The sequence below is a fragment of the Alternaria arbusti genome, assembly GCF_024043155.1.
Source record: "Alternaria arbusti strain BMP 1465 chromosome Unknown scaffold_7, whole genome shotgun sequence".
NCBI lineage: Eukaryota > Fungi > Ascomycota > Dothideomycetes > Pleosporales > Pleosporaceae > Alternaria > Alternaria arbusti.
The window spans coordinates 555,997-576,950 of NW_026249947.1; the positions used below are offsets into that span (position 1 = coordinate 555,997).

Sequence of the window (20,954 nt, forward strand, 5' to 3'; positions counted from 1 at the left end):
GGGTGAGAGGGAGGGAGGCAAGTGTCTTTTGTGATAGCATAAGCGCGGACGGGTATTTGGGTAGGCGATTATCTGATGGTGTCATGGCTTGCATGGCGGTGTTTTTGACTGTTCTCAGGGAGGCTTGAATGCATATGATACCGTTTTCTGTGAGTTCGTGAATAGTGTTGGTGTCATCGGATCGTAGCAAGAGTCGGAATCTGTTCTGGTGCATCATCATCATAGGCTTTGCGGACTCTATGACGAGCAAGTGGTTTCAGACTCATTGAACCGGGAATCACATGGAGAGTCAGCATTCGACCAGCAGAAGAATCTCAGTAAGTAGATAGGTTATTCAATCGACTTCACGAGGCGTGGTTTAAGATGTAGCTTAAATAGACAGGTTTCTCATTGTATCATACAGCGCTCTCTTCCTACCAATCCCCCATCTCTAAGTATATCTACAAATAAACTGTCCCACCTAAAGGAGTGGTAGGTAGTGACAACAAGAACAGTAAACACCCTTGCGCTGCATCTCAGCAACGTCTCGACCGCTACTCACATACATCCACTCTCTATATGGTTCACTGCTTCAGTAGCAGATCTAGCATGCCGAACCACCCCTTACTCTTGGATGTATCCAGTGTCTCTGAAGTTGAGGACAGCTTAAGCAGCAGTGCAGAGCAGACCATCAGCACCAAGAGGCACAATGCAGCACTGAGCCGTCGTGCCGTCTTCAGCGCAAGCAGCCTGGAAGTCCTCTGTTGTTTCGATACCAGCGCCGGCTGTTGTACACATTAGCAATCATTCTTCTCACTTCAATGGACTGGATTTCGTAACGTACCGTTCGCGCAGTTCAAGTTGGCAACACCAAGGACATCAGTCTGGCAGCACAATGGCGTGGCGAGGCCACCGCAGATCTCGCTCTGTCGAGCCTGGACGGAGGTGGCAGAGTAGGGGAAACGCTTGGTGACTGCGGCGGCGGAGGTGAGGCTCAGGAGAGCGGTGAGGGTGAAGATGGTGAACTGCATTTTGATGGTTTGGTGGGTTCGGTTGGTTGTGGTGGTGGTGTGAAGGTGTTGTAGATGATGAGATGAGAACTGTTGTGATGATGAGTTTCCTTTGGAGAAGATGAGGGTGGTTTATATATCTCTGATGGACGCGATGGCGGAGATGATTCCTTTGCCTATGATGCCAGTCTTTGCCTTGCCCCCTTGTGCTACACTGCCTACACTACCTAGGTACTCTCGTACGATGCTCGATCTTGCTCGATCTCATCCCATCCTCCCACGTCCAAGACCACGACACGCCGATCAATATCCCCAATACCCTCCTCCCCATCTCTTTTTCGGCATTACATCCCACAAACTACCCAATGCTCGCCGACCATTTAGGCTTGTCTCTGATTGCTCTCAATCTGTAATCCACGACCAGCTAGCTATCAGCCACCACGCCGATCTCCATGAGGCTTAGATACCCAGTGACGATCCCCATCCGCCAAGTTCCCCCAATCTACCTCCCCGTGCGCCACGTAGTCTACAAGCAGATACGTCACGCCGTTTTGGGTCAAGGTTTCCTCTCTGTTTGGTCACCTACCCTGCGTTACTGTGCAGAAAAGGCAACGACATATGTGGGGACCCTGATGAACGGCAGGGTAGTGCTTTGGTGTCTAGTGTTTCGCAGGGAGCTAGGGACGAAGCGACATGTAGATCTGATAAGCTCCTGCTTTCGACATATGCCTAGCATAAGCAATGCTTGTGGGAGAGTTTGGGCCGTCGGCGAGAACTAGAAGAGTAATCTAGGTTCTTGGAAATGTTTGGTGATGATTAGGGGTAGTGTTATCGGAGGGTTGTTTGTTTGGTTCTGTCCCGCATGATCGCTATAAAGAGGAGTGTGCGGTGGAGTTGTAGGTAGTGAAGGTCTTGTATGTGAGATTCGGTGGTTGAGATCATGGCAGAGATGGCCAGGTGGTGATCTCCTTCGATACCTTCAGAGTTTGAAACGGTACCTGCATACTCAGCCCCAGAAACACTCTCAACCTGACAGACAGATCTGGCATGCCTGTCATTGATGTTAGCCACGTTATCTTCCACATCTTCCAATCTCTGTGACAAGCGAGCAACGATCAACGATCCAGTCACCTCGGCGATCTTCCCCACTCACCAATACCAGCACTTAACACTTCCAATCAACCCATCGATTCCATCAATGTCAACTCCAGAATTCCGTAAAACAATCCACATCCCTCCGCCCTATCTCTCCATCCTCCCCGTACCCACCGTATCGCGTCACCAGCCCCCACACGCTACTACGGCTTGGCGCGGCTGCAGCGTCGATCATGACGGCAGATGGCTACAAGCCTTCCGCCCTGAGCCTATCTCGCTCGGACGCCCGGGTGCAGTACGTACCGCATGCTATCTCTTGATATCAGGGACCGAAAGAAGGAATTATGGTAGTGTGTATTTCGAGCCTGTAGGATGCAGGTGTGGAGTGGACATGTGAACCGAGGGACGATCACCCACCCACACCCGCATGAAAAGGGGATATTGGCTCGGCAGTGTAAGAAAATGAACAGGGGATGTCACGAGGAAAGTGGAGGAATGTGGAAATGTCGATTATCTCATCTTGTCTCTTCATCTGCCCCAATGGAAAGATAAAAGAAGAAGAAAGCACACGGCCAGCATATACCCTCTTCTTCTTTTCTTCCTTCTCTTACACACGATAATTACCATCTCTCTTTCTACATACATAGACGTCTTTCTATCTCTCCCACATCATCAAATCGTCAAGGAAATCGGGGGTGGGAATAACAAGAAAATCAACAACAACGGCGTATTTACATGTAAACATCCTAGGGTATCAGGCGCCAAAACATTCCGCATCCGTAACAAAACCAAAAAAGCCAGATAGATCAAAAAGCGCCAGATTGCTGCCAATCCATAAACGTCGAAGCGAGTGGGTGTGTGTTCTCAATATAGTTGCTTCCTTCTCCAGTCTTATATGTCGTCCCATGGGAAGTCCTGCGGATCGATCCTTGTGCATGTCAAATAGGGAAGTCCGCCTTCTCGTAGGTCGAGTTCAAGGAAATTGCGCATCAGCGGCTTGACTGCGTCTTTGGCTTTGACCTTGATCTCTTCGATTCTGCGTTCGAAGCGCTTCAGGTTGTCGCGGTTGTAGTGGTCGGGGTTCAGTCGCAGGAAGCGCTTGCATTCGTCGTGGTTGAGGTAACTTGAGCCGGCCTGGCCGAGCAAGCGGAATATGCGGCCGGTGTTGAAGACTGGTGGAGGTGGCAGCGGCGCACCATCTCGCGAATTCTGGGGACGTGGCGATTTAAGGATCGGGGCTGGGGGTGGCGTGGTGTTCTCGGCGAGCCATTGTCGGAATAGCGAGACTGCTATCCAGTCCAGCCAGTTGCTCGATGGGCTCACACGCTCGCCGCGACTAGTTGTGAGGGATAGGCGGAAGAGCTTGACTTCAATCTTGGCCTTGAGCTCGTCTATCTCGTCGACTTTGTCTTCTATCAGCTCGATCACGGGCTCAGCAATCTGGCCGCGTAGCTGATTGATGCCTTGTGGCCACTGTCCGACAACGTGCACCATGGCTTCGGCGAAGATGGCTTTACTCCGTGCCATGTAGCCAAGTTTGAGGTAGCTGGGCGGGTATTTCGCGATCTGCTTCCATAACCGGCCTTGGAAACGCAGCAGATGATGGTCTACGCGTGGTCCGATGACGCCAAGCGCGTCGTACATGTCGGCGAGCTGCAGGAGCGATTTGCACTCTACGTAGGCATTCGCGATGTTGAGAGAGTCGAGCGTGGGAGGGTAGTTGTAGAAGATGCGGAACAGGTTGTCGTAGTCGCGGAAGGTGTCGTCGTCGGGGTCGGTCTCAGGGGTGGCTGTCGCGGGCACGTGGAGGGTGGAGAAGTTGGCCATGCTGCGGAAGAAGCCTGACTGCGGTGCGGCAGGCTTGTTGCGCGCAGTAGGGGGTTGCACAGGTGGACTTGGGTCGCCGCCAAACATGGTAGGCTGGTTCTTCTGTACTCTCGTTAGCATGGTCGCCGTCGCGGACGGTAAACAAACACACCTTCTGCACGAGCATGGGCAGGTCGTCATCGCCGCTGCCCCAATCCATCTCGTACCTCCATTTCCGCTTCTGCTCGGGTCGTGATCCTGATGGTATCCTCGACAGGGCGGTGCCGTTGCTGGGCCCGGCGTTGGTCACATCGCCAGCAGTCGCCCACTCATCGCTCGTGCCAGCCTCGAAGAAGCCCGAGCACTGCGTCAGAATCAACTTGTGCAGCAGATAACGCATTTCCTTCCGCCCATTGCTGATGACGATTTCGACGTCGCCGGTATGCGTGAACACGGGGAATTCATTTTGGGGTGCTAGCGACGAGCCGCCCACATTGGAGCGGTGCTGGCGATGTCTGCGGACGGTGGATGCGCGCGACGAGTGCGATACAACCGACGAGGGACGCCGTATGGGCAGTGAGCGCTCTGCACTCGCCGAGTCTGGGTAGGAAACCATGCGCCGCGACGTGTGCTATCTCGCTGTCCGGGTCTGGTGTTGTGGTGCTCGGGGTGGCCGAAAGGGTGGTTTGCGACAATGATGCGTTCCAACAATATTGCGACGGCTCGCGGATGGCTGGAGGCGGGTGACACTGCGAGGGCGGGGGCAGGTGGCGACAGCAACAGAGCTGCGTGGTGCGGTGGTTGCACGCAGCGGTGCAGCTCGCGGTGCAGGCAGGCTGGTGGTGGGCGGCCGGGTTGTTGATGCTGGTGAGCGCTGGAGGCTGGTGCGTAGGCCGTAGACGAGAATGGCCCGCTAACCACCCCACCTCGAATGCGATGGCGCCAAAGGTGGACCTTGGCCCAGAACCGGTTCAGCGCGACAGGGTAGACTCTGCTGCTTTGCGACGCATGTGCAGTCTTGAGAAGATGTTTCAGGAGCCGTGCAGCACCAGACAGCAGTGGCTGTGGCGGTTGTTCACATGGCCGCTATCCAATATGCACCTGGCCTCATGCACCCTGCCACCCAGCTCGAACAGGTTGGAGGCTGTGCGCCAATCGCCGGCCATAACCGGGCCAAGCGCAGAGTCAGCCTCGATGGCGACCAGCTGGGATGTCGCGGCCAAAACAGGGGAGTGCAAGCATCTGACGGTCCGAAGCTTTGAAAGTTGATGCAGGGGGCAAGCAGCGTGGTTTTCAGACGGCTCTGGCCATAGGATATCTTGACTGCATGTTTCTTGCACCTCATACAAGAAAGAACCTGGACAGGTCTGCAGACTACATTAAGCCAAAAACTTGCAAGGTAGGTGATCCAACGTCAACGTAGACTCCAGGGTGTTCAGTTTTTTTCTAGGCTGGCGTGCTTGGGTGGTGTCGCGCATCTAGTTGCGGCACCAGTAACACCCAACCACCTGACATCATAGTCTAGATACATGATACATATCGTACAGTACTTCTTCACACCATCAACGACGCTCCGCCTGTATCTTTTCTTGCCCACCCATGAACGGTCGCAGTACCTCTGGTATTGTTACCGTGCTGTCCTGTTCGTTCCAGTGGTTCTCTAGAATGGCTGCGAGGACTCTGGGCACAGCAAGTGCTGTTCCGTTGAGCGTGTACGGGAACTCTAGTTTGCCTCCCTTCACGCGCATGCGAGTCTGTAGTCGTCGGCTCTGGTAGTCTGTGCACATGGACGATGATGTCACCTCGCCCCATCCTTCGTCTTTCTCTCGGGATGGGAAGAAGGCTTCGATGTCGATTTTCCGCGTCGCGCTGGCACCGAGGTCGGTTGTGGGCATTTCCAGGATGCGGCAGTGCAGCCCAAGTGCTTCGAGTATCTCTTTTTGGATCGACAGCATCTCATCGAAGATTGACTCTGAGCTTGGTGCCGTTGGAGTGGTAAAGTGATCTTCTCCCATGTTGTCGGGCGTTGTCCAGGCAAACATCTCGACCTTGGTGAACTCGTGAACACGGTACAAGCCCTTTGTGTCGGCTCCTCTTGCGCCAGCTTCAGCACGGTAGCACCTGCTCACGCCGACCGCCTTCAGTGGAAGCTCTGCCTCCTCTAGAGTCTGATTGGCCTTCATGCCAGCAAGCGGTATCTCTGCAGTTCCGGCGAGAGCGAGTTGCGGCTTCGCCTTGTCCTTCTCCGATTGCTCGATAGCGTATATCTGTTGCTCCCCATTCTGATCCCGCGGTTGGAATCCGCATGCAGATGCAATGTGCGAGTACACCAAGGACGGAGGTGCGACTGCTTTCCATCCTTTCCTCCTAGCGACACTTAGGGCGTACTGTACGAGTGCTTGTTCCAGCATTGCGCCGTCCCCGACCAGAAAGTACCAGCCCCAGCCCGAAGTCTGCGCTGAGCCCGAGAAGTCAAGTATCCCCAATTCCTGCCCAATGTCGACGTGCGACTTGCGATTTTGCGATTTCGACGACTCGTTGATGTAGCCGAGTACATCTGCTTCGGTGCCGACGGGCGTGCATGTGCTGCTTAAGTTGGGTAGATCCTGCGCCAGCCCTTCTATCTCTTCTTGGATCTCGGATTCTTGTGCCTCAATAGAGCTCAACTCCGCCTTCAATGCCTTCGCATCGCTGATCAATCCTTCTCTCAAGGCTACCGGCTTGCCGTCGGCGTCCTTGGCGCGCGATGCTGTCCTAGCTAGAGTGGCCCGTATGCGATTGTTGCGCTCTCGTAGGTCGCGACTGCTTTGCTGGAGTGCGAGCCATTGCTCGTGCAGCTCTATGATCCGCCATGACGATTTGCTATGTGCAGCATAGTTGCGGTCTATGCAGTTCTGCTCATATAGTCCTGGGTTCTGTCGAATGTGTTTGATGTCGATGGAGGGTTTCGGTGCGAATGCGGGTCGTGTGTATGCTCGTCGTGGTATTGAACTTATGCGGCATGACGTTAAGTTGCTGCAGAAGATTTGCCTCTGACATGTTGCATTGGCGCGGAAAGATGGTCGGACAGCTTTCATGGTTGTAATATGAGAACTGCAGTCGGATCTCTTGATGTGTCCCGCTTTCGCGCCTTCCCAACTTTTGAGCATCCTTGATCCCTGCACGCAGCCGTCGCGTAAGTCGCGTCACGAAACCTCCCCGCACTCTCTCACTCCGCCTTACATGGGTGTACTATTCGCAGGATGTGTTTGTTGAGGATCAGTCAGACAAGCAGGATGGTAACTCTGTGCGGTAATTCAACAACTCCTGAGGGCAGAATGTTTATTCGCCTGTCCCCTCACCTTGGCCCGCTCACGACCACGGTACCGCGGTGACCCTCTAAAGCCCCAGTGAGACACTCGCAAGTACTCGTAATACATCCTCATGTTGGGTCAGGGCTTCAAATAAGAGTGTAAAAGCCTGCCTGACAGACCTGTGTAAATCATGAGTTCTCTTGGCCTCTCTCTCCTACAACTTACTCATCATGACTTCCAATCCTGGCAATCGTCCAATTGACCCTGCATGCGACCCTCTGGCCGACCCGGAAGACTCCAACATCTGCTTTGAAAATGGCTCTATTGCTGAAACTGAGAGAAGGCGCAGAACAAGTACGAGTCGGGGCCAAGGACAGTCCGCGACTGTACCATTCCCGCGGCAAGACTTCATTCCATATCCATTACAAGGATTGAAGGCACATGCCACGCAAACTCCAAACCTTCAGTACATGCCATTCTACTGTTGCCCCATCTGCAGAGGGAAGCGTGAGGCGCATGCCCACGTGCGTAAACTTTTCCTAGTCGCCGAGCGACTCATGTGGGAAGAAGGACTGGTGTCGATGAGTGAGAAGCATCGCAACGCATACTTCAACAAGCAGGTCAACGACGAACTCGGCGTTTCAAATGCCACTGTCAGTTACCAAGACTATTTCCCTGGTGGGAGGCATAGCCAGACCAACAGATACTATCCTTTCAACAACGAGCACGAGATGGGGTTCGCTTTCAACGTTGTACCCACACATGACAACTTGACAGAAGCTGTGTGGTCATTGTGGATTGGTTCACAGTTGGACATGGAAAGAGGGCTGGCCGAAAACAGAGTAGCAGGTACTCTTCTGCTCGGAGGGAACACAGGAGGATGGACAGGACCAACCAACATGGCATCACATGATCATTCGTCTGCTCAGCCGGACTATCTTTCTGGGCTACCTACGCCGCCGGTATCTTCCATGGAAGAGGCTAGACGCATGAATGCCCTCTTCAACTCACCTGTACCGGCCGCGCAACAGAGCCAGTTCACCGCCCACCCGGCAAATTTACTCGGTCACAGCAATCGGATCATCAGCTATAGGAGTTTGCAGAATTTCTACTTCCTTCTCGACAGAATCGAGAGAACATCGTACGTTGCAGAGATGTTCCTCGTAGCATACGCTGCGAGGTTGAAGGTAGATAAATGCATCAACTGCTGGCACAATCAGAACGTCAGACTTGATGGGCTCTGAGCGCGGCATCTTCATCATCATCACATTATTGCTTTAAGATACCCACTACCACCTCTACGAGGGAAACGCCAGGCAGCTGCACCGCAGTCTACTCTATTATGAAACGAAAGTTAGCCAGGTCAATAAAAACCTCGGAGCTATTTACTTCTATTAGGTGTTCAACTTCTTCCTTGTATGCGGTGATGCGGCGTCCGAAGAGGGTGAGATTTGTCACGGCATGACGCCTCTAGTGGCGGTGCATTGTACCCAAACACATCCAACAGCGTCCAACATGACGCGGTCCCGTGGCAGTGATTTAGCATTCCACAAAAATGGCCCGGTGGACATGAAATCTGTCGTGTGCCTCTGGCGCAGGGCGATGGGTCCTCGGCTCGCTAATCGCATCTCGGCCTAGAACAGGGGACTGCACCAAGCTTGGTCGTCATCCGCACCTTTTCCCAGGCATCCTCGAGCGGCGTGCATCATTGTGCCGCCGCGGCCTTGGATCTTCGTATCTACCCGAGTATAAAACCGCTCTTGCTCTGCCTTCCTGCCGAACGCCCCTCCGCTGCTTCCCTGCATAAGAAGGGACCATCGCTCCTGCTCGCGTGCAACCCTTACCGCCCTGACATCACTCTCACACCTCCACCTCCACCTACCTCCGCGTCTGCTGCACCCCACACTCGACTGCCACGATGCACGACCCGTTCCCTCTCGCGCCGCCGGAGAGCCTGGTCAAATATGTACAGCCCGTCGCCGACTTCCTCAACATGAAGTCGCTGCCGCTGCACTTCCACGAAGTCGCGATAGCCTTCACGTTCTACCAGATTATCTTCAGCTACGGCGCCCCCGCCATCTCACGCTTCTTCTTCCCGCGGATATACGCCAACTTCACCGCGCGAACCAAGCTCAACTGGGATGTGCATATCGTGTCATTTGTGCAGAGCACGCTGGTCTGCGGTATGGCGCTGTGGGTCATGTGGACGGATAAGGAGCTGAATCAGATGGACTCGACGGAGCGCGTGCATGGATACACTGGAGCGTCTGGCTTGATCCAAGCTATGGCAGGAGGCTACTTCCTATGGGACTTGGTCATCACGTTGCAGAATGTCAAGGCATTCGGTACCGGCATGCTGTTCCATGCTATCTGCGCCCTATGCGTATTCTCGCTGGGTTTCGTAAGTAAGCCACGGTGCTTCCCAGAGCACATGGGAGCTATTCAGAGTACTGATCGTGTGACAGCGTCCCTTCGTGAACTACTACGCGTGCACCTTTATCCTCTACGAACTCTCCTCGCCCTTCCTGAACATCCATTGGTTCTGCGATAAGCTCAACATGACGGGCACGACCATCCAGCTCGTCAACGGCATAATCCTGCTATGCACCTTCTTCTCCTGCCGCATCGTGTGGGGTTCCTACAACTCCATCCGCGTCTTTACCGACGTCTACCATGCCTACGCTGCCGGCGCATACAGGCACTCAGACCCAGACGTCGGAAAGCTATCGCAAAACACCACCCTCCACAACGCCGGCTTCAAGCATGACATCCTCCGATTCGCCGAAGGCCAAACTGTCCCTCTCTGGCTCATAACCGCCTACCTCGCCTCCAACATCATCCTCAACGGCCTGAACTGGTTCTGGTTCGGCAAGATGATCGAAACGCTACGCAAACGCTTCGACCCTCCTTTCGGCACAAAGACACAAGGTCCCGAGATTAAGGAAACTACATTGGAGATACCGGACGATGAGAAGGTTCTCGTTGAGGGTATTCACGTCTCTACTCCTGGTGCGGTCGAGCGTGATGCCAAGGATTATATCCAAGTGACTGACCGGGCGGCTGTGTCGCTCGAGAAGAGCAGCACAGGCACGCATTTGGAGGTTGGGCAGACCGAGGTGAGGAGTCGGAATGCGGGACAAAGAGGAGGGTTGAGAGCTGCGCAGGCGGCGTAAAGGGATGAAGATCAGGAATGAGATGGGTGGGTCTGGGGTGTAAGTAACATGTAAGGCATCATCTACCAAATTTACATATCATCAGGTTCTTTTACAGCCTGGAAATCAGCTACTATCAGAGCTGTCACCATGTTCTTCACTTGCCTCCCCAAGATCTGCCCACCCCTCTTCCCGCATAGCGTTTTTAGTCTTCCTCATCAGCGTACGTAAGGCTCCAATCTTCCTACCCTTCTCCGCACCCAGAGCAATGGATATATCATGCACACGATGGAAACGTTCGTCCGCAAGCTTCAGCAGCTCCTTCGCTTGCGCAACTGATCTCCTTGCTGCCACGACCTCAGCATCGGCGTTCACATTGGCGGCGTGGTGATCACGGTCAGGCAATCCCAACTCTTCCATCATGATTTCGATGTTACGGATGAGAACGGCGTTGTCTGTGTAAGGATTAGGTTGGATTAGTAGCGTGTTTTGGCTGTGTTGGAATACGCAGGTGGCATGGGGATGGTTACTTACATTCATGCCTATCTTCATGCGACAGCTGTGGGAGTTTGGACAGGAACCATGCTGCTGTTGAGGAGGAGCTGGTTAGCTGGCACTTTCTTACGGCTATCGCAGCGAATCTGCAAGAGGGAGGAGGGAAGGTTGCCTACTGTTGATCTCGATGGTTGCGGGGAGTGGAGCTTCTTCCTCGTCGGACATTTTGGTATGAGTTTATGAAGAGGGCCTTGGGATGAAGACGTGGAAAGTAGTTTGGTCGGTCAAGGTGCAATAGCGGATTGGTAGAAGAGACACGGATCTGGGATACTGCTAATAAGAGAGCGTGGTATCATGAATGTATAGGACGCGTGCGGTTTGCTGGATATCCTGTCGGTTCACAGGACAATCAGTAAGTCGACAAACTACAAACCCAATGGACGACGTATCCTTCGATGTTGTAGCTATACCTCGTGCTCGTGACAGTATCCACTCCGCACATTATCCCCATAAGGTGTTCTCAACCTTGCTCAGCAACGCCACCAAGCCTTCGTGTTTAGCATCATGGACTGCCTTCTCAAACATCACCCGTCGTTTCTCTTCCTCTAGATGCTCCTGCGCACGCTTCAATTGCTCCTCCAGGTCTTCAACGCGAGTCCTTGCCCGGGGTACCCCATCAGCGCATCTTAGTGATTCTATAGCCACAAGGCTATCGTGGACATGGGAGCGGAGGGTGCGGACGTCTGGATATGTGTCAGAATACATGGGATGGTATTTTGTTATAGTAACGTGTAGATTACCTAGGTAGTCTGAGTTGGAGCAGAAGTATGAGGACGCAAAGGGAGGAGAGTCAGGTACGTACATTCCTCACGGTCTTGGGAAGATATCTGAGGGAGCGGGAGAGTAAACCATGAGCCTGTTTCATTGTGATTCGTTAGACCTGCTGCTTCATTCTTGAAGAAGGACGTTGCGGTTGTACTTACTGGTCACATTTGAACGACTTGGTGGGCTTAAGGGTCTTTGATTTGACATAGCCGTCGGCGGTTCTTCGGAAGCCCTTTTTGGACAGGAATGTCTGAGATGAGTTTTTGTTTGAGTAAGAGAGGATCGGGAGAAGAGCAATGAAGATCGTGAATGAACGAGCACCGCACCGCTAGGATTTATACCAGGAGTGTGCTTGCTATCGACTACATCAATGCCCTAGGACAAAGAGCACGCAAACTACAAACCTAGCCAACCCTCTCCATCTACGATTGAGAAGCGTCGTTCTCATTCGGCACATGATTCCGCACAATTGTCTCAACCGCCCCGGTCAAAATCTGTAAGGCGTCATGCATGGCAGCGTCTACGAACGACTCGAACATTCTCTTCTCCATCTTATCCACGAGCTGCTCCACCGCGCGCTTTCGTTCTTCGCCTTCCTCCATAGCCCCGACGTCTAATTGAGCGAGATCTATGGCTGATTCGTCGCGTTCACGCCGTTCAGCTACACGTCCCAAGCTCTTGTCAATGTACTTCTTCAGGAAGGCCAGGCCTATGGAAGTGTTAAAATATGTCAGTGACGGTTGCAGAGAAGGAGCCAGTCTGGGGCGAGTGGTGTACGTACATTCTTCTTTAGGACGTCGTGATTGGGCCTGGAGGAAATCTAAGTATTCCATCACCGCTTTGTGGTATTGAGTTAGCAAGTCGCTGGCTTTTTCAAGAAGGCGATTTGGGGGCTTTGTTACAAGAGAGCTTAGGCCCTTGGGGCATATAGATTGGCGGGCCTGGTGGCTGTTCTTGTTCGGCCATGTTGATCGAATTGTTTGAGGATACTTGAGCGATGCGTTCGGGATGCTGTCTTCTAGGTGTGTATCAGATGGAGTAAGGATGTTGGGAAGAATCTGACGCTGATATAGGTATGTGGTCGTGCTTGTATCGGTGACAATCATTTGTTAGTACCTGAGGTGCTTGGTACGCAGCGACAAACTCGATGGACTCTATGGGTTTTGTTGATCCCTCCTCACTACGTGGATTTACCAAGGCAAGCGGTATACAGACCCCAAACCCACTGGACTCATGCATCATTTCGATCGTCGTCTCAACAGCCTCGTCTTTCGCCCCCTGACCGTCACAACCCCGCATCATCAAACACCAGCCTGTCCATCTGCATCACCCTCAATCAGCTCTTCAACCCTCCTCACCAACTCCACCAGTCCCTCATGCTTAGCATCACTGACAGCCTGGTCAACGAGCAGCTTCTACCTTTTCATCATCTCATAATCTTTCGCCGCATCGATATCGTGTCCCGGGCGTTTACCTTGAAGTTTCTGTAGTACGAATTCGGAGATTGTGGTATTGCGTGCTTGTTGCAATCTATTTTCTGCGGCGCTTTCTTTGACATGAAAGCGGAGGATGCGGAGGTCTGTGGGTGGCGTTAGGATGGTACAGTAGTAGGTTGGAGGGAGATAGAGGAAGAGGAGGAGTGAGCTGGATGGTGAACGTACAATCTTCTTTGTCTTCACGGGACTTCTTCTTGAGCTTGTCTAGAAGCCATTGGCCTGCTTAGTTAGAAGGCTGGTAGATTTGTCAAGGGGAACAGCTTTGGATTCGAACTTACTAGAGATGGCTGGTTCTTCTTTAGCTTGCGCATTTGCTGGTTGTGCACTTGGTGGTGGCTGTCCTGACATGATTCGATCGCGTGGGTGAGAAATATGGAAGATGTGAGAAGAGAGGTCTCGGAAGATATAAGTATACATATCCTGATGCCTCTGCTTGTTAGTGATGAAGGCGGTTGGTAGACAAACACAAACTTGACAGATCCATTGCAATTGTACTCTGTAGCCTGTCTTCCCAGCTACATAGATATCTTTCATAGTTGATGTATACCGTACAACCCAATATAGCCGCCTGGGTAAGACTTCTCATCCCCAATCTCACTTTCAAAACACTCCGGGTATATTCTCGCTCTTTCAAGTAACGCCATGTAAACACTAGACCCGTCTTGTAGCCGCCTCGTCCATCCATCACTGCACTCAACTCGACATAGCGCCAAGCTTCTTCGGAGTGCCCTTCGAGGGCCGCCTCCTCCCCTTTCCCTTTCCTTTCACCCCCTTGCTCTTGATCAGCTTAGCCTCAATGATCTCAGCCTTTTCGTAGACGAGGATAATGGCGTTGATGACATCATCCTTCTGCAAAGCGGGATCCTTGTCGTCACCTTGATCTTCTTCGGTTCGGAGAGCGACCGCTTCTTCCAGGACTCCTAAGACGAGACGAGATTGACCCTGGGTGAAGCCCGCGAGGATGCTTAGGACCGCCAGTGTGGAAGAGTCGCACGATTTCGAACTGGACTTGGAAGCGGTAGGCTTCATTGATGTAGGCAAGAAGTGCTCGACAGCGACGCCCCAGCACTTCTCGATGTGGTCTTCATCCTCGGCAACACTTGCAGAAGTTGAGTTCGTAGAGTCCAAGGCGTCGATGTCGGCCTGGACGGACTCGTACTCGCGTGTGATGCGCATCCGGTTCCGAGATGTAGGCTTCTGTTTGTTTAGGCTGGTGATATGGAGACACTTGTCGAGATCACATAATTCCTACATCCTAGTCAATAACTTTGCTTTGTCGTTGATAGAGACCAACGTATACTTACATCCCACCCAAGGCCGTAACACTCAACGTTCATGTCCACATCGTCGCCCTCCTCGCCGTCGTACAACACCCACTCGGATGGCGAATCGGGTAGCATAACCTCCGTGGCGCTGGCCGCTACCAGTATCCGCTGGTCCTCCTGAAGGGTACTCGGTTCCGTGATCGATTTGGCCTCGACGGTGTAGATCTTTGCGTACTTGAGATTGAGGGCAAGCCGGACACTCGGTAGAACTTGCTCGAGAGTTTGGAATGGTGTGATATAGAAGTCCTCGACAGTCTTCTTCGTGGACGGGCAGTGTAACTGAACGTTGACCATGATTGTGGAATCGTAGAGGGTATTGAATTAGATCACTATCCTTATCGAGTAGGGAGTGTGGATCAAGAGAACAGAATCGATGAGGATATATAGCCAAGAGGTCAGTGCTCTCCAGGTAGGCGCAGTGAGTTTGTGCTTTGCTCAATGAATGAGTGAAACCGTCGCTTACGCTCGGCTGACCCGTTTCAGGAGCCAGTGATGGCTCACTTGACTCTCCTGGAAGCAGACTTGGGTCATATTGTGCCCACTGCAGTCGTAAGATATGGATTTGATAGCCTTATTGAGCAATATGCATGCGGGGAAGTTCGTATATATGGAGGTAAACGATGATATTTACTGGCTATCAACGCGTCACTGCAACTTATACACCATCTACTGTTTGCTGTCAGGTACTATCGCAACCGCAGGTGACGATATCACGTACCATAACAAACACCAAACTCGCACCTTTCTCTTACACGTGATTGAGAGTCTCAATCTCCAGACCGTCCTTGAACTCCGCCTCAAGCATGCCATCGCCACCTGCCGTGGTCGGGCGGCAAACATATCCTGCGATACTCACGCTCCATCGCTCATACTCCTCCGCAAGGACCCAGGTGACCTCTCTCAATGGCTGCCTGCTGACCTCCTTGCCAGCCTCATCCTTGATGATCCAGTAAATCCAAAGACTGTTGCCGAGCGCATCGCTCTCCCTTCTCGCCTCAATGGTGGCGCCGGGCATAGTACCGTTCTTGAACTCAGGCATAGGTGTAAGTGACCAGTCAGCCCAAGCATCACAGCCCACGGTCGCCACATACGGCTTTCCGTAATAGAACTCGATACCAGTCTTGATCCATTTGGTTTGGTTGTCTGGAACACCTGGCTTGGTGACATGTAGCAAGAGGCCAGCTTGGTCGTATTGGCGGAGTTGGTCAGACGGTGGAAGCTCGAACGACAGCTGCGCTCGCTGGAAGTTCTTCAGAGTGAAGCTTGGAAGCTGCTCTGGGTAGGTCGATGCATTGAAGGCGTTGTGCATGGGAGGCTTGCGCCAGATGTCAGTGTTTGGTGGAGCCGAGAGGCTGAAAGGCTTGATGGTTGTGGTAGTCGTGTTGGACATGGTCACTGCGGCTGTGGCTGTAGCTGCGAGGAAAGAGAGAATAGAGGACTTCATCTTGATGATGCATGTTAATCTATGGAATCTTGATTGTATTTATACCTTGGCACAGTGATGCAAGACAACTCTACGGGTGTGACGACGGCGATTACTGCTAAAGTATGGTAACGCATGCGATTGGCTGGAAGTCGGAAGTACGGTAGAACGTCGGTATGATACAGCTGGATGATTGTGATGGCGATGGAGAGAGCCCACTGAGGATACCAAAGGAGATTACCCCGAAGCCTCTTCATCCTGGGATGTCGGCATCTTGTGATGCAGCCGGGGAAAGCGGGGTACTGTTCCGGGTGAGAACGTGCAAGATTTGACTTCCGATGGGTAGCTATGGTGGTTCGTCTTACACATCAAGCCATACTACGGCAGATCATGCAAGACGTTGTCTAGCGGGTACCGATATTTACCCGACAAGTGGGAACTGACGGAGGAAGGTGCAGTGCTAGGCGCTTCCCTGATTGGGCGGGGAAATGCGAGATCTGCTTGGCATGAGCATCGAGACTTCAAATACGAAATACGAGACGCGATCGTGCTGCAGCAGTCGGACACGTGCCTAGCATGGCTAATCCCATATGAAAGTTTTGTGAATCTTACTCCGACGTGCAATCTGAATTGTGCAGACTCAAAAGCGCCGACAAGTGAAGCAACTACACCGAGCTAATCATCACAGCAGCGGGTATACGTTGTGGGCCATCGGATGTTGTACAATCACATTCATTCGCAGGTATATACAATCCAAATGCTCTAAACCTTCTATTTCTTTTGCTCTCCCTCTTTGGGAGGCTCTGGCTTTGGCGTTGGGAGCTTGAACTACGTGCCTGTTAGAGGTTGAGTCGAGAACGTGGTATGAAGGATAGCTTACGTTCTCTGGCTTGAGGTCATCACCAGGACCGACCTGCTCCCATGCTGATGAGCCACCACGGAAGTTCCTGAAAGCCTGTGTCATCTCCAGGGGTTCTACAACAATCCTCTTCTTCTCCTCGTCGTATCGGATCTCAGTGTATCCGGTCATGGGGAAGTCCTTTCGCAGTGGGTGGCCGTCGAAACCGTAGTCGGTCATGATTCGCCTCAGATCTGGGTGTCCAACGAAGAAGACACCAAAAAGATCGTAGACCTCACGTTCGTACCAGTTGGCACCATCGTAGAGATCGCACAGACTGGGTACTGGAGTGGCCTCATCCGCGTACGTCTTGACCCTCAGGCGCGAGTTGTGACGGATGCTGAGCATGTTGTAGACGACCTCGAAACGCTGGTCCTTGGTGGGGTAGTCGACGGCAGTGATATCTGAGATTTGTGTGTACTCTGCGGCGGTGTGGTACTTGAGGAAGGTAAAGGTGGGGATGATGCCGGCGGGCGGGACGTAGATGGTCAACTCATCCTTCCAGACGGAGAACCTTGGGTAGGGTCAGACGGTAGTTACTCCCAGGTGTGAATTGACATACTGCTGGACGTATTTGGGCAGACATGACATGATGTACTGGCCATATTTGTGCAGAGCCTCGCCCTTCTCTTTGTAGTGGTCGGCCGGGTTTACGATGGCGCGCTTGAGCGTGACGGTCTCGTCGCGGGGGGCAAACTGCGTTTACATTAGAAACCACGTCTTCGCTATATCATGTGACATGCGCACCCTCATGTTTGGCGTTTCCGATTCGGGACCCGCGACTTCCTTTGCCCGGAGAGCCGTGAAGGCAAAGGTGCGAACTGCATGGCGGGAGGAGCCCGAGGCGCGGACGGCGGCGCCCAATGGCCGGCCTACAGCTAGCCGCATAGCCATTCTGTGCGGTGAGAGAGTGGTGAGGCTACGCGATGTAGCAGGTGAGGGCGACTGCGGGTGGTGATGTCGTCGACGTCGTCGAGTTCGCAGCTCCCACCCGCAAATGCGCGCTTATGTAAGTCGCTAGCGTTAAGCGGAACCTGGTGTGCCATCGCGCAGGTGCAGCCTCTTAACCCCCATCACCTCCTGTGGATCCCTCTTCCAGCGACAGCGACACTCCGGCCGGCGTTTATTTGTACTTCCGCGGTTTCCTTACTGACCTCTCGTCCCGACCCCCCAGGTCTCGTCTCACCCCACGTATCTCTACTTTGAGCGCCACCCGCTCTCAACAACACATCGCAACCACACACCACCATGTCTCGACTGCAGCAGGACCAGTTCGTCGACGATGACGAGGAGGAGTGCTGCCCGCTCTGTGTCGAAGAGTTCGACCTCTCGGACAGGAACTTCCGCCCCTGCCCATGCGGCTACCAAGTACGCCTTTGTGCCAAAACTCGGTGAACCATCTCGAGTCCCATGCTGACCCACGTGCCAGATATGCCAGTTTTGCTACAACAACATCAAGACGACTATGAACGGACTGTGTCCCGCCTGCCGCCGCCCCTACGATGACTCCACGATCGAGTGGAAGACCATCTCCCCCGAAGAGTGGGTCCCCTGCACCTTCCATCTCTAAACACATCTGACACTGCCCAGGATGGCACAACACAAGCAGCTCATCGCGCAAAAGGCCAAGAAGAACGCCCAGATACGGCAGAAGGAAGCACAGAAAGCCGAAGCCGACTCTCTCAGCCGCAAGCACCTGTCTGGTCTGCGTGTCGTCCAGAAGAACCTCGTATACGTGACCGGTCTCACGCCGACGATACGCGAAGACGAACTACTCAAAACTCTTCGCGGAGACGACTACTTCGGCCAGTACGGCAAGATCCTCAAGATTGTCGTCAGCAAAGCCAAGGAGAACGCGCAGCATCAACAGTCGGTGGGTGTTTATGTGACATTCGCTCGCAAGGAAGATGCAGAGAAGTGCATCAATGCTGTCGACGGTTCTCAGAATGGCGAGAGGACATTAAGGTATGTGAATCTCTATCCATGCACACGTGTCATGTAACAAGCTCACATCTCTTGCAGAGCTCAATTTGGTACTACGAAGTACTGCTCAGCGTATCTCCGCGGCGAGACCTGCAATAATCGCAATTGCATGTTCTTGCACGAACCCGGCGAAGACAACGACAGCTTCACTCGCCAAGATCTCTCCATGATGAACTCCATCCAGACGCAACAACCGTCACAATCGTCTACGTCTCGAGCCGCGCCCCCCGCTCACCAGGGTCCCGCTGTCGCTGCCGCCATCCCGATGCATCGACAGGATAGTACCGATACGTCGAGCTCGATACACGAGGCGCCCGGTTTGCCTGCAACCGCTAGCTGGGGCAGTAAGGCGTTGCTGGAACGCCGAGCCAGCCGATCCACGGTCGCTTCGAACAACGCCAGTCCCATGGTCACGAATGCTGTCCCCGCGCAACCACCCAAACCATCGAAGGCAGCTGAGCCACCAAAGAAGAAGGGCAAGGACAAAGAAAAAGAAAAAGAAAAGGAGAAAGAGAGGGAAAAGGAGAAGGCTGCACAAGCATCGAAGGCTGCAACCCCACCGCCTGCTCCGACACCCGCACCCGCTGCCCGACCGCCGAAGCCCCGCGACAATGGTATTCACGATTTACTGAAGGTCATCTGCTCGCCAGACTTCAAGTTCGTGTTCTCGAGCGCCGTTTTATCTGAGGAAGAACTGAAAGCTGTCACCGAGTTTCCTCAACTCCTGGATCCCAATGGCGGTGCTAAGCGTCGTGCCATTAAAGAAAAGAAGGAGAAGGAACTGGCACTGCAGCGCGAGGCTGAAGCAGAAGCTGTTGCTGTAGCAAAGGCAGCGTCCCAGCAAGCCCCAGCTGCTGAGCGTGAAGACAACGAAGCAACGGCTGGCGGCAGCTTGCAGCTAGGCGGAGAGCCCGAAGACGGTCCCGAGACAAGCACCAACCACCTCAATCAACACGCGATTGCACCACCTGGTCAGCAAGGTTTTGGAGGCAGCCTTTTCGGACAGAACACGCCTTTGGCCGAGGACTTCAGCAGCCTGGGACTGAGTAACAGAGGCCTTACACCACAGCAACAGCAGCAGCTGTTGCTCTCCAACTTCAAGTCTGGCACCCAAGCCACGGGCCTACTGAACAACATGCCAAGTGCCCAGCATCCTCAACAGCAGAATGCCTCTAGCCACACCAGGCACACTTCACGCTTTAGCTTCGCCAACGACAGCGCTTCCGCTTCTGCGAATGTGCAGCCTGTCGCAAACCAGAAGCTGATGAGCCAGCAAAACTCGATGATGCCCAAGAATGCCAATCAATTCAACCCCATGTCTCAGCATCAGCAGTTGAGTGGGCAGTTCTTCACCAACGTGCAGGGACCCCCTCCAGGACTCAAGCCTACTGGCACACCCCCGGTCAGCGGGACTGGCATGTTCGGCCAAGGCCACGGTTTCGCTACCGGTGGTCTACCCTACGGGGCTGGCGCAACGGCGAGAAACAACAATGATGCCATGTATCAAGACCTGCTCCGCAGCCGTAACATGGACGGTGGTGCTAGACTAGCTGATGCTGGAAAGCGTGAGTCAATGTTTCCTTCTTTCCTTAATCAACATCCTTCAACTTCCACACCTGCCCCTGCCCCTGGCCTCCTCAGCTTCCCTTATGGACCTTCGCCTGGAGCTTACCAGGAGTCTGGTTCGCAGAAATCCAAGAAAAAGGGCAAGAAGCATAGGCATGCCAACACTTCCTCCTCTGGGGGTGGCGGTCTTGCCGATGTCCAAGACCCGAGTATCTTGCAGGCGAGGCTGCACCAAGGCGGAATGGCCGGGCAGGGCATGTATGGTCAAGGTCAAGGTGGTTTCTCTTCGCTCTATTCCAACAACAACTACGGCGGCGCTGGACGATGGTAGTCACTTTCATTCTGCACTCGGGTCGGCCTCGCGGCTTGACATTTTGTCTTAGTACTTTACTTCAACGATGGCTGCATGGCGTTTCGGACTTACGGCGAATGCATCGGCACATATCCAGTGCTTCGACACTGGATCGCCTGGCGTTATGATTTGGACTGCACGGATTTTGTCAAAGCATATTGCCCCGGCATGTCTTCACGGCACCTATACCTTCTCATTTCTTTTCATTTTCTGTCATGATTTGGTGGATTGCGCTGTCCTGCCGCTGCAAAGGTTG

The 20,954-nt window shown here is 53.3% G+C and overlaps 12 protein-coding genes across 12 annotated transcripts; 3 read left to right on the forward strand and 9 right to left on the reverse strand.

Annotated features, from left to right (window-relative positions):
- Positions 1–645: 645 nt before the first annotated feature.
- J4E86_005997 (uncharacterized protein) lies at positions 646–1,010 on the reverse strand (the record flags this gene model as incomplete). Its single annotated transcript, XM_051446528.1, has 2 exons — positions 646–764; positions 824–1,010. 2 exons carry the CDS (start codon positions 1,008–1,010, stop codon positions 646–648), a joined length of 306 nt encoding a protein of 101 aa, XP_051302103.1.
- Positions 1,011–2,975: 1,965 nt separating this feature from the next.
- On the reverse strand, positions 2,976–4,506 carry J4E86_005998 (uncharacterized protein; the record flags this gene model as incomplete). The annotated part of the gene is made up of 2 exons (XM_051446529.1): positions 2,976–4,013; positions 4,063–4,506. 2 exons carry the CDS (start codon positions 4,504–4,506, stop codon positions 2,976–2,978), a joined length of 1,482 nt encoding a protein of 493 aa, XP_051302104.1.
- A 946-nt stretch (positions 4,507–5,452) lies between these two features.
- Positions 5,453–6,967, reverse strand: J4E86_005999 (uncharacterized protein; the record flags this gene model as incomplete). The annotated part of the gene is made up of 1 exon (XM_051446530.1): positions 5,453–6,967. The coding sequence occupies one exon, from the start codon at positions 6,965–6,967 to the stop codon at positions 5,453–5,455; it is 1,515 nt and encodes a 504-aa protein (XP_051302105.1).
- Positions 6,968–7,413: 446 nt separating this feature from the next.
- Positions 7,414–8,427, forward strand: J4E86_006000 (uncharacterized protein; the record flags this gene model as incomplete). The annotated part of the gene is made up of 1 exon (XM_051446531.1): positions 7,414–8,427. The coding sequence occupies one exon, from the start codon at positions 7,414–7,416 to the stop codon at positions 8,425–8,427; it is 1,014 nt and encodes a 337-aa protein (XP_051302106.1).
- A 674-nt stretch (positions 8,428–9,101) lies between these two features.
- On the forward strand, positions 9,102–10,356 carry J4E86_006001 (uncharacterized protein; the record flags this gene model as incomplete). The annotated part of the gene is made up of 2 exons (XM_051446532.1): positions 9,102–9,584; positions 9,649–10,356. The coding sequence occupies 2 exons, from the start codon at positions 9,102–9,104 to the stop codon at positions 10,354–10,356; spliced, it is 1,191 nt and encodes a 396-aa protein (XP_051302107.1).
- A 105-nt stretch (positions 10,357–10,461) lies between these two features.
- On the reverse strand, positions 10,462–11,055 carry J4E86_006002 (uncharacterized protein; the record flags this gene model as incomplete). The annotated part of the gene is made up of 2 exons (XM_051446533.1): positions 10,462–10,790; positions 11,007–11,055. 2 exons carry the CDS (start codon positions 11,053–11,055, stop codon positions 10,462–10,464), a joined length of 378 nt encoding a protein of 125 aa, XP_051302108.1.
- Positions 11,056–12,077: 1,022 nt separating this feature from the next.
- J4E86_006003 (uncharacterized protein) lies at positions 12,078–12,621 on the reverse strand (the record flags this gene model as incomplete). The annotated part of the gene is made up of 2 exons (XM_051446534.1): positions 12,078–12,364; positions 12,558–12,621. 2 exons carry the CDS (start codon positions 12,619–12,621, stop codon positions 12,078–12,080), a joined length of 351 nt encoding a protein of 116 aa, XP_051302109.1.
- Positions 12,622–13,070: 449 nt separating this feature from the next.
- On the reverse strand, positions 13,071–13,499 carry J4E86_006004 (uncharacterized protein; the record flags this gene model as incomplete). The annotated part of the gene is made up of 3 exons (XM_051446535.1): positions 13,071–13,234; positions 13,317–13,370; positions 13,430–13,499. The coding sequence occupies 3 exons, from the start codon at positions 13,497–13,499 to the stop codon at positions 13,071–13,073; spliced, it is 288 nt and encodes a 95-aa protein (XP_051302110.1).
- A 345-nt stretch (positions 13,500–13,844) lies between these two features.
- Positions 13,845–14,770, reverse strand: J4E86_006005 (uncharacterized protein; the record flags this gene model as incomplete). Its single annotated transcript, XM_051446536.1, has 2 exons — positions 13,845–14,399; positions 14,456–14,770. 2 exons carry the CDS (start codon positions 14,768–14,770, stop codon positions 13,845–13,847), a joined length of 870 nt encoding a protein of 289 aa, XP_051302111.1.
- Positions 14,771–15,224: 454 nt separating this feature from the next.
- Positions 15,225–15,866, reverse strand: J4E86_006006 (uncharacterized protein; the record flags this gene model as incomplete). Its single annotated transcript, XM_051446537.1, has 1 exon — positions 15,225–15,866. One exon carries the CDS (start codon positions 15,864–15,866, stop codon positions 15,225–15,227), a length of 642 nt encoding a protein of 213 aa, XP_051302112.1.
- Positions 15,867–16,670: 804 nt separating this feature from the next.
- Positions 16,671–17,691, reverse strand: NUO31 (NADH-ubiquinone oxidoreductase 30.4 kDa subunit, mitochondrial; the record flags this gene model as incomplete). Its single annotated transcript, XM_051446538.1, has 4 exons — positions 16,671–16,727; positions 16,780–17,311; positions 17,360–17,493; positions 17,545–17,691. 4 exons carry the CDS (start codon positions 17,689–17,691, stop codon positions 16,671–16,673), a joined length of 870 nt encoding a protein of 289 aa, XP_051302113.1.
- Positions 17,692–18,045: 354 nt separating this feature from the next.
- Positions 18,046–20,677, forward strand: J4E86_006008 (uncharacterized protein; the record flags this gene model as incomplete). The annotated part of the gene is made up of 4 exons (XM_051446539.1): positions 18,046–18,165; positions 18,236–18,339; positions 18,388–18,762; positions 18,820–20,677. The coding sequence occupies 4 exons, from the start codon at positions 18,046–18,048 to the stop codon at positions 20,675–20,677; spliced, it is 2,457 nt and encodes an 818-aa protein (XP_051302114.1).
- Positions 20,678–20,954: the final 277 nt, after the last annotated feature.